General features: G+C 47.4%; 1 protein-coding gene across 1 annotated transcript; it reads right to left on the bottom strand.

Moving 5' to 3' along the window:
* LOC117252895 (isocitrate dehydrogenase [NAD] subunit alpha, mitochondrial-like) lies at positions 1-12,589 on the bottom strand. Its single transcript, XM_033620156.2, has 11 exons — positions 12,468-12,589; positions 11,434-11,499; positions 10,031-10,114; positions 9,841-9,955; positions 9,569-9,756; positions 5,399-5,532; positions 5,183-5,285; positions 2,547-2,611; positions 2,276-2,360; positions 820-972; positions 1-660 (listed from the first exon to the last, which is right to left on the bottom strand). Exons 1-11 carry the CDS (start codon positions 12,507-12,509, stop codon positions 577-579), a joined length of 1,119 nt encoding a protein of 372 aa, XP_033476047.1. The 5' UTR covers positions 12,510-12,589; the 3' UTR covers positions 1-576.
* Positions 12,590-14,484: the final 1,895 nt, after the last annotated feature.

Below are 14,484 nucleotides of genomic sequence, written 5' to 3'. Positions count from 1 at the left end.
TGTGAGTCTTTGAGAAAAGCCCTTTAATGAGTGACTGTGTTAAAGCTGTTAGTTCATGAGAAGCCTGATGTTTGTGTGGAGACAGAAGAGCGACAGAGAGACAGCAGCTCAGTCCTCCTTAATAAGGTCTGATATATGTGAGCCTGAGGAGCGGCGGCTTGAGACAGTAACAGGAAACAATAAATAAGTTACCGTTAAAAAAATAACAAAAATCCAAAGTGTCCAGACGACAGAGCAGAGCACTGATATCATTATTAATATTACACACACTCTGGTATCATCCAGACTTGGTCATGTGACATCTGTGCGTATGTTTGCTGCGAATGTATAAGCATGTTAACTAGCCAGGTAGGTGCTGAAGAGGCCCCGCCCCCGATGCAGTAGCCCCACCCCTCCACACCTCTGAAGAAAACAATATCACTCTTTTCTTCATGTAAAAACAGAACCCAGGAACCCCCCCCGCTGACACGTCCCTGCAGCTCCAGAGATACAACCAGTCAGCAGGAGGAGACAGGAGGAGGCAGGAGGAGGCGGGAGGAGCAGAGAGACTCCCACAGCTGCTCCGCCTCTACAGCTTCACTCCAGGTCCTGGACACGACGGCAGATTTCAGCTGTAAACTCTGAACACTTGGAGTTTCCTCCCAGGTCCTTCGTCAGCACCTGAGACACAAACACACCTCATCAGACATCACCGTTTCCATGGTTACAGCCTCAAACTGCTCATTACGTCAGACCCCACTTTACTGTCACTGAAAGCAACACAATGGCTGCGAGCGCAGATTGCTCCAACTGTGCAAAGCGTGTGAGCTTCAGTCTCACCTTCTTGTCTCTGATGGTGTCGAAACACGCCGTCTGGATCTTGTTGCCGTAGTCATGGAGACCCATATGACGCAGCATCATGACAGCACTGAGCAGCAGAGCTGTGGGGTTCGCCATGTCCATACCGGCGATGTCAGGGGCGGTGCCATGGACCTGTAGCGCACACGCACGCGCACACACACACACACACACACACACACACACACACACACACGTCAGGACAAAGTTTAATGTTTGTGAACTAAAATATCTTTGGCTCCTTTAACTCGTCCAACAGGTGAATAAATGAAGTTTGACTTTAAAGTTCCAGTGTGTCAAATTTAGGAGGATTTATTGTCGTTTATCAGTGAGGATTACAGATCCACCAGTCCACCCTGTGGTTGTATGACTCCGCCCACCAGTCCAGTGTCTCTGACAGTCTCCATCCATGTCAGTGAAAACATGGATGCTTCACACACAGAAGATCTATACAATCAGCACAGTTTCAAGATTAGAGTCACCAATTCAGTATCTGACCAAATGTCTCCCCTTCTGTTCCTGAGATATGACGTTAAAACATGATGATGTCACAGTCAAGCTGACCTTTGACCTTTTGACCTTCATTATTTTATCCTGTTAGACATTTGTGTCAAGTTTGGTCAGAATTAGTGGATGAATTCTTCAGTTATGGACAAAAACATGTTTTGTGAGGTCACACTGACCTTTGACCTTTGGTCACAAAATTCAGATCAGTTTGTTCTTCAGTCCAGGTGGACGTTTGAGCCAAATTAATGAAACTCCCTGAAGCTGCAGATGAAATGTTGTGTTTACAAAGATGGGACGGATGATGGCTCCATCTGTTGCTGGCATAGAGACATATAAAGCCATATAGCTATAGAAACATGGCGGTGCAACATGGCGCCCTCTGTAGATGAGGAGTTGCTATGTAGATATAAACAGCTCATTCTGAGGTCACGAGAACACAACCATTAGATTCACTTTAAATCTGACACTCTGGAGCTTTAACTGTCAGGATTCATTTGTGCTTCGTCAGTCAGATTAATTCTTCTACAAATCTCAGTCTCATTTCGTTTTGTGTTCAGAAACATGACATCATTATTTATGAAATGAGCCGCTCCTCTGTCTGCGTCTTTATTTCTGTCGTACTCACTCAGTGCTTTGACTGATGTGTATCAGTTTATGATCTGGTATCTGAGGAGGAGCTGCAACAACAGCACAACATTTACAGTTCCTATTTAATAACTGATCAGTTCTATTGATCATCATGACCAACCCTCCAACATGTCTGCCTCTGTGATGTCACACTGCCTGAGATTTATTATCTGTCTGTAACACCTGCTGCTCTGAGATCAGTGAAGGTGAATTATTTCATAAACTAAATAAGTGAATCATAAACTGACTGATCAATGAAGTCGATTGTTTCAGACATGAAATGAAAAATAAAAGAGAAACAAACCGATTCAAAGATGGCGACTCCGTTCGCTCCTATGTTCCCGCTGGGAGTGACCCCGAGTCCTCCGATCAGACCAGCACACAGATCACTGCAACAACATCATCATCATCATCACCATCATCACCATCAACATCATAATCATCACCATCATCACCATCATCACCATCAACATCATAATCATCACCATCATCGTCATCATCACCATCATCGTCATCAACATCATAATCATCACCATCATCACCATCAGTCAAGTGTTAGCTGTTGATAGTCTGACCTGAGGATGTCTCCGTACAGGTTGGGCATCACCAGAACGTCGAACTGGGTGGGATCCTGAACCATCTGAAAGATCCAACAGAAGCTCAGTGTTCTTCAGAGACAGAGACAGTCAGAGACAGTCAGAGACAGAGACAGACACAGACAGAGACAGACACAGTCAGAGACAGACACAGTCAGAGACAGAGAGAGAGAGACAGACAGAGACAGCCAGAGACAGACAGAGACAGTCAAAGACAGACAGAGACAGACAAAGACAGACAGAGACAGTCAAAGACAGACAGAGACAGACAAAGACAGACAGAGACAGTCAAAGACAGACAGAGACAGTCAAAGACAGACAGAGACAGACAAAGACAGACAGAGACAGTCAAAGACAGACAGAGACAGTCAAAGACAGACAGAGACAGACAGAGACAGTCAAAGACAGACAGAGACAGTCAAAGACAGACAGAGACAGACAAAGACAGACAGAGACAGTCAAAGACAGACAGAGACAGTCAAAGACAGACAAAGACAGACAGAGACAGTCAAAGACAGACAGAGACAGTCAAAGACAGACAGAGACAGTCAAAGACAGACAGAGACAGTCAAAGACAGACAGAGACAGACAAAGACAGACAGAGACAGTCAAAGACAGACAGAGACAGTCAAAGACAGACAAAGACAGACAGAGACAGTCAAAGACAGACAGAGACAGTCAAAGACAGACAGAGACAGTCAAAGACAGACAGAGACAGACAGAGACAGTCAAAGACAGACAGAGACAGTCAAAGACAGACAGAGACAGACAAAGACAGACAGAGACAGTCAAAGACAGACAGAGACAGACAGAGACAGTCAAAGACAGACAGAGACAGTCAAAGACAGACAGAGACAGACAAAGACAGACAGAGACAGTCAAAGACAGACAGAGACAGACAAAGACAGACAGAGACAGTCAAAGACAGACAGAGACAGCCAGAGACAGACAGAGACAGTCAAAGACAGACAGAGACAGTCAGAGACAGAGACAGAGACAGAGACAAACCATCATGTCCATCAGAGTCTGTCTGAACTGGAGTCTGTAGTCTACAGTCGTGTTCTGACAGATTTAAATCCAAACATTAAATTTTACTCGCGGTTCTTTTCAGCGTCCTGCTGTTATTTTCTGAAGCCTTTCTAAAAAAGTTGTCATGTGATGTGACATAGGTTCATGTCATTGCTACCTACAGTATAAACCTACGTACTGCTGTGGGCGCCACGTTAGTTCGGTTCTGGAAGTCACACAATAACAAAGTGACCAATGGAGTCAGCGGTAGATCGACAGCTGACTGATCTCAGCTGTGAGGTACAGTCAGTGTTTCTGTCAGTGGAGGCTTCACACAGGACTCAGGTAGCAGCTTCATGCCTGACAGGTTATGAGCCTCAGTGAGTGTCAGTGAGCCTCAGTGAGCCTCAGTGAGTGTCAGTGAGCCTCAGTGAACCTCAGTGAGCGTCAGTGAGCGTCAGTGAACCTCAGTGAACCTCAGTGAACCTCAGTTAACCTCAGTGAACCTCAGTGAGCCTCAGTGAACCTCAGTGAGCGTCAGTGAGCGTCAGTGAACCTCAGTGAACCTCAGTGAACCTCAGTTAACCTCAGTGAACCTCAGTGAGCCTCAGTGAACCTCAGTGAGCGTCAGTATGCGTCAGTGAGCGTCAGTGAGCGTCAGTGAACCTCAGTGAGCGTCAGTGAGCGTCAGTGAGCGTCAGTGAGCCTCAGTGAACCTCAGTGAACCTCAGTGAGCCTCAGTGAACCTCAGTGAGCCTCAGTGAACCTCAGTGAGCGTCAGTGAACCTCAGTGAGCGTCAGTGAGCGTCAGTGAACCTCAGTGAACCTCAGTGAACCTCAGTGAACCTCAGTGAGCGTCAGTGAGCCTCAGTGAGCGTCAGTGAACCTCAGTGAACCTCAGTGAACCTCAGTGAACCTCAGTGAGCGTCAGTGAGCCTCAGTGAGCCTCAGTGAACCTCAGTGAACCTCAGTGAGCCTCAGTGAGTGTCAGTGAGCCTCAGTGAGCGTCAGTGAGCCTCAGTGAGCCTCAGTGAACCTCAGTGAACCTCAGTGAGCCTCAGTGAACCTCAGTGAGCGTCAGTGAGCGTCAGTGAGCGTCAGTGAGCCTCAGTGAACGTCAGTGAACCTCAGTGAACCTCAGTGAACGTCAGTGAACCTCAGTGAGCCTCAGTGAACCTCAGTGAACCTCAGTGAGCCTCAGTGAGCGTCAGTGAGCCTCAGTGAGCGTCAGTGAGCGTCAGTGAGCGTCAGTGAGCCTCAGTGAGCATCAGTGAGCATCAGTGAGCATCAGTGAGCGTCAGTGAGCCACAGTGAAGGCAGTCAGAAACAGCTGATCAGCTGTTCGTCACTCTCCTCAGACATGTCGGACTCTGAAGACGCTGTAACCTGCAGCACCGCATTTAGATAACGACTGATTTGAAAAACAGAAAAGAACCGCAGACTGTCCCGCCCTTCCATACAGAGAAAGATGTCAGGGTAGTGACATCATCGCAGCAGAGTGTTTCACTAGTTGGGATTCTGGATTTAAAAAAAAAAACCTTTTACTTCCTGTTTTCATCATCAGAAGGATTCAGACCTGTGGTTTGTCGGTCAGCTGATGAACTCACATTGAGGCACACGGTGTCGAGGTACATCTCTGTGAACTTGATGTCTTTGTAGTTTTCAGCCACCTCACGACATTTTCTCAGGAACAGACCGTCTGACATCCGCCTGGACGCACAGACAGAGAGACACACAGACAGTGAGTGATACAGCAGGGGGCGCTGTGACAGAAACATTACCACCACAGAGTCAGAGCTTCCTGTTATTATTATCTGACTCACATGATGTTGGCTTTGTGGACGGCCACCACGCTGTTTCTTTGGTTGTTTCTGGCATATTCAAAGGCATACTCAGCGATGCGTCTGCTGGCGTTCTCTGTGATCAGTTTGATGCTCTGAACGACGCCGTCAACAATCTACAACAAGGAGAAGGAGAAGAAGGAGAAGAAGAAGGAGAAGAGGAAGGAGAAGAGGAAGGAGAGCGTCAGAGCACAAAGATGATACTACTGAATGTCTTCAGCGTTAGCCTGACAGACTCAGAGTCCTGAACACTGAGGACATGTCAGCTCGGTCTCACACAGTGATGTGTTATGTGCAAATGCTGCCCAGTCAGCCAGGTGGGGGCGCTGTAATTAAAGCCCAAACATTTAATTTTGGAGAGAGGACCCTCCCTCACACTGTACGCTGGATTGACTTCACATTCAACAGAAAACTCCAGCTCAGTGTCGCATTAAGATCCACCTCACCAGATATTCTGCCATTCTCAATTAAAAAACTTATTCTTGATATTTTTTCTGGGACTTTTCTTGGACTCACGAGGTGAGGTGTGGTTCAGGTGAAGATAAACAGGAAGTGGTCATTCCAAAAAGGAGGGAAATACAACAGGAAGGAAAACGGACATCATGGAGTTCATCAGGGATCCATGTGAGTGGAGGATCATTCACAGGAAGTGACATCACACGCACACACTGCCAGCTGACAGATCTGTACTGATGCTTCGGTCATGATTTAGTTCAATAACATGTCAATCAGATTGTTCTGGTAAGCTAACAGTTTCCACCTGCCTCCAGTCTTTATGCTAAGCTAAGCTAAGCTAAACATGTCCTGACAACTCACAACAGGTCTGAGCTGACAGTGTGAACACAGATTGGTCCCATCAGGACTGTACTGGTCCCATCAGGCCTGTACTGGTCCCCACAGGACTGTACTGGTCCCACAGGACTGTACTGGTCCCATCAGGCCTGTACTGGTCCCCACAGGACTGTACTGGTCCCATCAGGACTGAACTGGTCCCATCAGGACTGTACTGGTCCCACACAGGACTGTACTGGTCCCCACAGGACTGTACTGGTCCCACAGGACTGTACTGGTCCCATCAAGACTGAACTGGTCCCATCAGGACTGTACTGGTCCCATCAGGACTGAACTGGTCCCATCAGGACTGTACTGGTCCCACACAGGACTGTACTGGTCCCACACAGGACTGTACTGGTCCCATCAGTACTGTACCGGTCCCATCAGGACTGTACTGGTCCCCACAGGACTGTACTGGTCCCATCAGGACTGAACTGGTCCCATCAGGACTGTACTGGTCCCACACAGGACTGTACTGGTCCCCACAGGACTGTACTGGTCCCACACAGGACTGTACTGGTCCCATCAAGACTGAACTGGTCCCATCAGTACTGTACTGGTCCCATCAGGACTGTACTGGTCCCACACAGGACTGTACTGGTCCGATCAGGACTGAACTGGTCCCATCAGGACTGTACTGGTCCCCACAGGACTGTATTGGTCCCCCACAGGACTGTATTGGTCCCCCACAGGACTGTACTGGTCCCCACAGGACTGTACTGGTCCCATCAGGACTGTACTGGTCCCACACAGGACAGTACTGGTCCCACACAGGACTGTACTGGTCCCATCAGGACTGTACTGGTCCCCACAGGACTGTATTGGTCCCCCACAGGACTGTACTGGTCCCATCAGGACTGTACTGGTCCCCACAGGACTGTACTGATCCCATCAGGACTGTACTGGTCCCATCAGGACTGTACTGGTCCCACACAAGACTGTACTGGTCCCCACAGGACTGTACTGGTCCCATCAGGACTGAACTGGTCCCATCAGTACTGTACTGGTCCCATCAGGACTGTACTGGTCCAACACAGGACTGTACTGGTCCGATCAGGACTGTACTGGTCCCATCAGGACTGAACTGGTCCCACACAGGACTGTACTGGTCCTGCACAGGACTGTACTGGTCCCCACAGGACTGTACTGATCCCACAGGACTGTACTGGTCCCACAGGACTATACTGGTCCCACACAGGACTGTACTGGTCCCCACAGGACTGAACTGGTCCCACAGGACTGTACTGGTCCCCCACAGGACTGTACTAGTCCCATCAGGACTGTACTGGTCCCCACAGGACTGTACTGATCCCACAGGACTGTACCGGTCCCATCAGGACTGTACTGGTCCCCACACAGGACTGTACTGGTCCCCACAGGACTGTACTGGTCCCCACACAGGACTGTACTGGTCCCATCAAGACTGTAGTGGGTGAAGAGGTGAAAGTCAGGTAGCGTCCTTATCTTACCCTGAAGACGAACAGGAGCAGAGCTTCCTGTCTGCAGCAGCCTTCTCACCTGCAGGGACACAGATGAGGAAGGCAGGTACACCATCATCATCACTACAGCAGCAGCTGGGACACGTCTGATCCTGAATCAGTATCATCGGCGACACGTCTGATCCTGAATCAGTATCATCGGCGACACGTCTGATCCTGAATCAGTATCATCGGCGACACGTCTGATCCTGAATCAGTATCATCAGCGACACGTCTGATCCTGAATCACTATCATCGGCGACACGTCTGATCCTGAATCAGTATCATCGGCGACACGTCTGATCCTGAATCAGTATCATCGGCGACACGTCTGATTCTGAATCAGTATCATCGGCGACACGTCTGATCCTGAATCACTATCATCGGCGACACGTCTGATCCTGAATCAGTATCATCAGCGACACGTCTGATCCTGAATCAGTATCATCGGCGACACGTCTGATCCTGAATCACTATCATCGGCGACACGTCTGATCCTGAATCAGTATCATCGGCGACACGTCTGATCCTGAATCAGTATCATCGGCGACACGTCTGATCCTGAATCAGTATCATCGGCGACACGTCTGATTCTGAATCAGTATCATCGGCGACACGTCTGATCCTGAATCACTATCATCGGCGACACGTCTGATCCTGAATCAGTATCATCAGCGACACGTCTGATCCTGAATCACTATCATCGGCGACACGTCTGATCCCGAATCAGTATCAGCGACACGTCTGATCCTGAATCACTATCATCGGCGACACGTCTGATCCTGAATCAGTATCATCGACGACACGTCTGATCCTGAATCAGTATCATCGGCGACACGTCTGATCCCGAATCAGTATCAGCGACACGTCTGATCCTGAATCAGTATCATTGACGACACGTCTGATCCTGAATCAGTATCATCAGCGACACGTCTGATCCTGAATCAGTATCATCGGCGACACGTCTGATCCTGAATCAGTATCATCAGCGACACGTCTGATCCTGAATCACTATCATCGGCGACACGTCTGATCCCGAATCAGTATCAGCGACACGTCTGATCCTGAATCAGTATCATCGGCGACACGTCTGATTCTGAATCAGTATCATCGGCGACACGTCTGATCCTGAATCACTATCATCGGCGACACGTCTGATCCTGAATCAGTATCATCAGCGACACGTCTGATCCTGAATCAGTATCATCGGCGACACGTCTGATCCCGAATCAGTATCAGCGACACGTCTGATCCTGAATCACTATCATCGGCGACACGTCTGATCCTGAATCAGTATCATCGACGACACGTCTGATCCTGAATCAGTATCATCGGCGACACGTCTGATCCCGAATCAGTATCAGCGACACGTCTGATCCTGAATCAGTATCATTGACGACACGTCTGATCCTGAATCAGTATCATCAGCGACACGTCTGATCCTGAATCAGTATCATCGGCGACACGTCTGATCCTGAATCAGTATCATCAGCGACACGTCTGATCCTGGATCAGTATCATCAGCGACACTAAAGTGAGCAGGTGAGTTGTCTCCACATGGTTCTCAACATGGAGGTGTGATGCTCCTTGTGGAGGTTGTACATTAAGGTCAATACGTCTTCGCTGCAGCTCAACAGTTCGTCTTCGCTGCAGCGCCTCAGTCTGCTGATGCAGATTTCACAGCATGGAAACTGATGCACCGAACCTGGAACCAAAGTTCCAAACTTTTCCAGGACTTTTCAAGGACCCATGTCAAAATTTCCATTTTGGAATAGAATGAGCTTCACTGTGTCTGCGGCACCTAGCAGCCCTCTTACGGTATTTTACTACACACACTCACCACATGTTCGATGCCGCTGTACTCTCCCTCCGTGTTCTCTCGGATGGTGACCAGGTCGACATCGGTGTATGGAGTCTTGTAGCCCTCGATGGAGACGCAGGGTCGCACGTTGGCGTAAAGGTCAAAGGTCTTCCTGAGCAGCAGGTTCATGGAGGGGTGACCCGCGGCGATGGGCGTCTTCAGAGGTCCTGAAGGAGAGAACATCAGGTGAGCTCAGAGAGAATCACGTGGAACGTGCATGCCTCAGGTCCCTGAACACAACACGCACTAACCTTTGAGTCCGATCTTACTGCGGTCCATCGACTCTTTAGCATCAGGAGGGATCATCCACCTGCCGCCAGGACCCTTGATGGCCGTCACGTTCCTCTCCTCCCACCTGATGGGAGCCTGCAGGTAAACAGGAACAGGTGTGAACACTGACGCTGGTTAAAAACATCAGGTGTGAGATGATGTCACACTCACCTTTGCAGCCTCAAAGATCTTCATGACCGCAGTGGAGATCTCCGGTCCAATCCCGTCACCAGGAATCAGAGTGACTGTCTGCATCTGTGGGGTCACACGGCAGCGTAACTTACCTGGACAGGTGTGACACCTGTAGACGCCACAGCAGTACGTCCAGGTGTGACACCTGTAGACGCCGCAGCAGTACGTCCAGGTGTGACACCTGTAGACGCCGCAGCAGTACGTCCAGGTGTGACACCTGTAGACGTCGCAGCAGTACGTACAGGTGTGACACCTGTAGACGTCGCAGCAGTACGTACAGGTGTGACACCGTAGACGTCGCAGCAGTACGTCCAGGTGTGACACCTGTAGACGTCGCAGCAGTACGTACAGGTGTGACACCTGTAGACGCCGCAGCAGTACGTCCAGGTGTCACACCTGTAGACGTCGCAGCAGTACGTCTAGGTGTGACACCTGTAGACGTCGCAGCAGTACGTCTAGGTGCGACACGAGGAGCTTCTGAGCAGAATCAAAAATGTTGTGATATATTTTGTGTATCGAGACGCAGCCTGAAAATATCATGTTATAATTTTCACCCAGCTCTAATCTGAAGCAGAGTACTTCCTGTGACATCACAGACGAGTTTTACTGAGATTTTTTAGGAACTTTTTCCGCTCAGCTCAGCGGCCTTGTGACCAGCTCAGTGGCCTTGTGGTAGAGTGTCCGCCCTGAGACTGGGAGGTCGTGGGTTCGATCCCCGGCTGGGTCATACCAAAGACTATAAAAATGGGACCCACTGCCTCCCTGCTTGGCACTCAGCATCAGGGGTTGGAATTGGGGGGTTAGATCACCACATGATTCCCGAGCGCGGCACCACTGCTGCTCACCGCTCCCTCAGGGGATGGGTCAAATGCGGAGAACAAATTTCACACATTCAGGTGTGTGACAATCAGTGGAACTTTACCTTTACCTTTACTTTTTATATGATTTCTGTCTGTGCTCACGTACAGATCTACCTTTATGACTATAAACCCTCAGACACGTTTAATAAACTTATTTGGTTTCCGTCTTAAATAATAATCAAAACTTTAAAAATAACGATGATGACTGAAATGTTGAGATTTAGGTCTTTAGGCACATTTCAAACCAAAGTTTTCTTACACCCATAAAATCAGGGCGGCCCCGTGACCTCCTCCTCCAGGGGTCAGGACCCTCAGGTTGGGAACCAGCAGACTGATTCATGAATTCACTGATCGCTGCAGCTTCAGGTCAACTAGGTAAATTATCTGGTCTACAACTTGTCAAATATAACGATCAGATGTTTCTTCAGACAAACAGAAAGTTCATTAAGATGTGAAACAGAGAAACAAATGTAACCTGACTCTGTGTGTGTGTGTGTGTGTGTGTGTGTGTGAACTACTCACCCCTCTGGAGAAGGAAGCTGAGGAGAGGGCGGGTCTCCTGGCGGACCCCGCCACCACCTGTGTCAGCTGAAGGACACCATATGAAGGTCAGTTGAGTTTAACACAAACTGTTCCTCAGTTTTATCAACAGACGACTTCAGCTGAGACCAAACTTTATTCAGACAAACAAAACCATCTTTAACTGGGTTTCATTTTTGATCAGTCAGATCAACTTTTAACCTGTTTGAACATATTTGATTTATTAACTTAGAAAAAGTTCTAACGCCAATTTTCATAAACTTTTACCAACAAATCAACATTTTGGAACAAATGATTGACTCTTGAATCATTTACCGGATCAAACTTCAGCAGTGTTACCTGCTGGTTTATATGTTTGAGCTGAACCTCAATGTGTTTCCCCCTTATTTAGTGTGTTTAGGATCAGTGTGATGTGTCTATGTCTGACAGCATCATTTTGAATCAGTCTCATTAAACCTGCAGATACTGACTGTGTGATGAATTTCACCTGAGCCGAATTCATTAGCAGACTCTCAACTTGTTTCTGAACTTTTCACTTGTTCATAAAGAGGCTGAATTTCACCCAAAACGTCTGAAGTAACATTAAATCCGCAGATTATTGAACCCAGTTTGGTGCCTGTCTCCACATGACAGAGCGCCGCCGGGTGTGAGCCACCTGACCGCAGCTCATCGCCTCCAGCGCCGGTTTTTACCGGCACTGACTGACCCGACAGCGGGAGAGAACTGTGGAGTTTAACGGTAAACGGTTTAACGGAGGTGGATCAAACAAGTTCCGGTAAATGTCTCGCACACCTCCGTTAGCTCTGCTAGCTCCTGCGCCTCCCGGTGAAGGACACTCACACACACACCGAGCTAACATGCTAACGCGCTAAATGACGCGTCTGCAGCCGGCTTATAACGTCACAGCGGAGACACCGACACCTCAGCTCACACACACCGGACACACCGGACACACCGGAGCTCTGGTCAGCACACCGGAGACGTTGTTATCACATTATTATTCACACTTTACTCACCAGTGACCTCCACGCGCTGCCTGCCATCCTGCTCACTGTCATCAAAGATCCTCTGACGCAGGAGGACTCACTCTGATCAAAGATCCTCTGACGCAGAGAGGACTCACTCTGAACAAAGATCCTCTGACGCAGGAGGACTCACTCTGAACAAAGATCCTCTGACGCAGAGAGGACTCACTCTGATCAAAGATCCTCTGACACAGGAGGACTCACTCTGATCAAAGATCCTCTGACGCAGAGAGGACTCACTCTGATCAAAGATCCTCTGACGCAGAGAGGACTCACTCTGATCAAAGATCCTATGTGAAGAGGAGAGTTCACTCTGAGGGTCTTCTCCAACACAGAGATGTGAAGTGGGTTCAACAGGCAGACAGACATTTATTAATAAATGTTTCAGTAATTTTTACATATGCAATTTTTAACCTATTTTTATTTTTTTTAATTTTTAACCAATCTAATGGTTGTGTTTTCTTCAGTCAGCTGATAATCAGAATGGTTGTGTTCTGACACGTTTGTATGTACACAGGGAGCAGGTCCTCGTCTACAGACATCACCATGTTGAGTGATCCATGTGTGAGAGCAGAGACAATCTTTGGGATTCAGGGAGGATGTAGTCGACGTCACAGGCGGAGGGATGACGTCAGTGCACCGTCGATAATCTGGGGTTTACAGTTTTTCTCTCTGACACTTTAAATATGTGTGTGTGTGTGTGTGTGTGTGTGTGTGTTGCCTTCAGGAGCTGTCAGGAATATCAGAATCTTCAGTGACACGAACAAACAAACAGATATTATTATATTGTCATTGAACTCAACCATCCCTCGACTCTTCTCACAGAATAAGATCTGAAACCTGTCACATGATCAGTGACCACCTTGACGTCCTCTCTGATTCGTCGAAGTGTTTCAGACTGAAAACTGACATGTGAGCAGCTGCAGATCAACAGATGATCATTTCACTGTGTGTCTGAACATTTCAGTTTTTCCCTGACGTCCTCATTTTGTATTTTTAAATCGTTTTTAATCGCATGAATGAACTCAAAGTTTCTCTGAGGGGAGAATAAATTATGAAATTAAATAATCAAGGCTTCACAGAGTTTCTGTGACGTTAAATAACAGCATGACATTATTATATCTGTTAATTTGGGGTTTAATTAAACTGAGTCACAGACTTCAGCTGAGCTGCTGCCCTCTGCTGGATTCAGAGCGCCTCGCTGCAGATTGAACGGATATAAAAATTAAATTATTCCTTCCTTATAGAGTTTTAAATGATGCCAGATAAACAGGAAGTGGATTATGATGAGGTTGTTGTGCAGGTATATTTAGCGTTTGATGTTATTATGTTTTTGTTTTGTTTAATGCTGATTTGTTTATGTTGTCATTTGTATGGTTGAAGAGCCCAAGACAAATTTCCCACTCTGTGGAACAAACAAAGTTCATCTTGAATCTTGAATCATGACGTGTTCAGGTGCTTCTGTTTTATTCAGCTTGATAAATCGGAGCTTCATAGTTATAAACATGAGCCGATGTTCAACATTATTTTACAAGTTATGTAAACTCTGTGAATGTGATGAGCCAAAACACAGGGGGCGGAGCTTAGTGACATCACCATCCTGAGAGTTATAACATTTTAAAAGAGGTCTCATAAGAAACTGTGCTGTAGAGTCAGGAGAGGACATTTAGAAGTGAAAGCTGTTATAACTCAAGTTTATGTTTCATGCTGCACACAAACTGCACCAACTCACCAAGACTGAAAACTTTTCTGTTGCCGCTGACTTTTATTAAATCAAATATTCATTTCTTACACCGTCACTTTTATTCTTGTGTTTGAAACCTGTCTTTGTGCATTTGAACATTTTATTTTCTGTTCTCTGATTCTGTTTCTTTGACACCTCGTCTTGATGCTGTCGATGTTTTTCATGTGTTGCTGACATGTGCTATAAGGATAAACCTGCCTTTCATATGATTAAATACAGATGTTATAATAATGTAATCAAACGCTTATTAAAGAGCATTAATTA

Source organism: Epinephelus lanceolatus, chromosome 2 (assembly GCF_041903045.1).
Source record: "Epinephelus lanceolatus isolate andai-2023 chromosome 2, ASM4190304v1, whole genome shotgun sequence".
In the NCBI taxonomy this organism is placed as follows: Eukaryota; Metazoa; Chordata; class Actinopteri; order Perciformes; family Serranidae; genus Epinephelus; species Epinephelus lanceolatus.
Note: the sequence above shows the minus strand (reverse complement) of the source record. Positions and strands in the feature narration are given on the sequence as shown.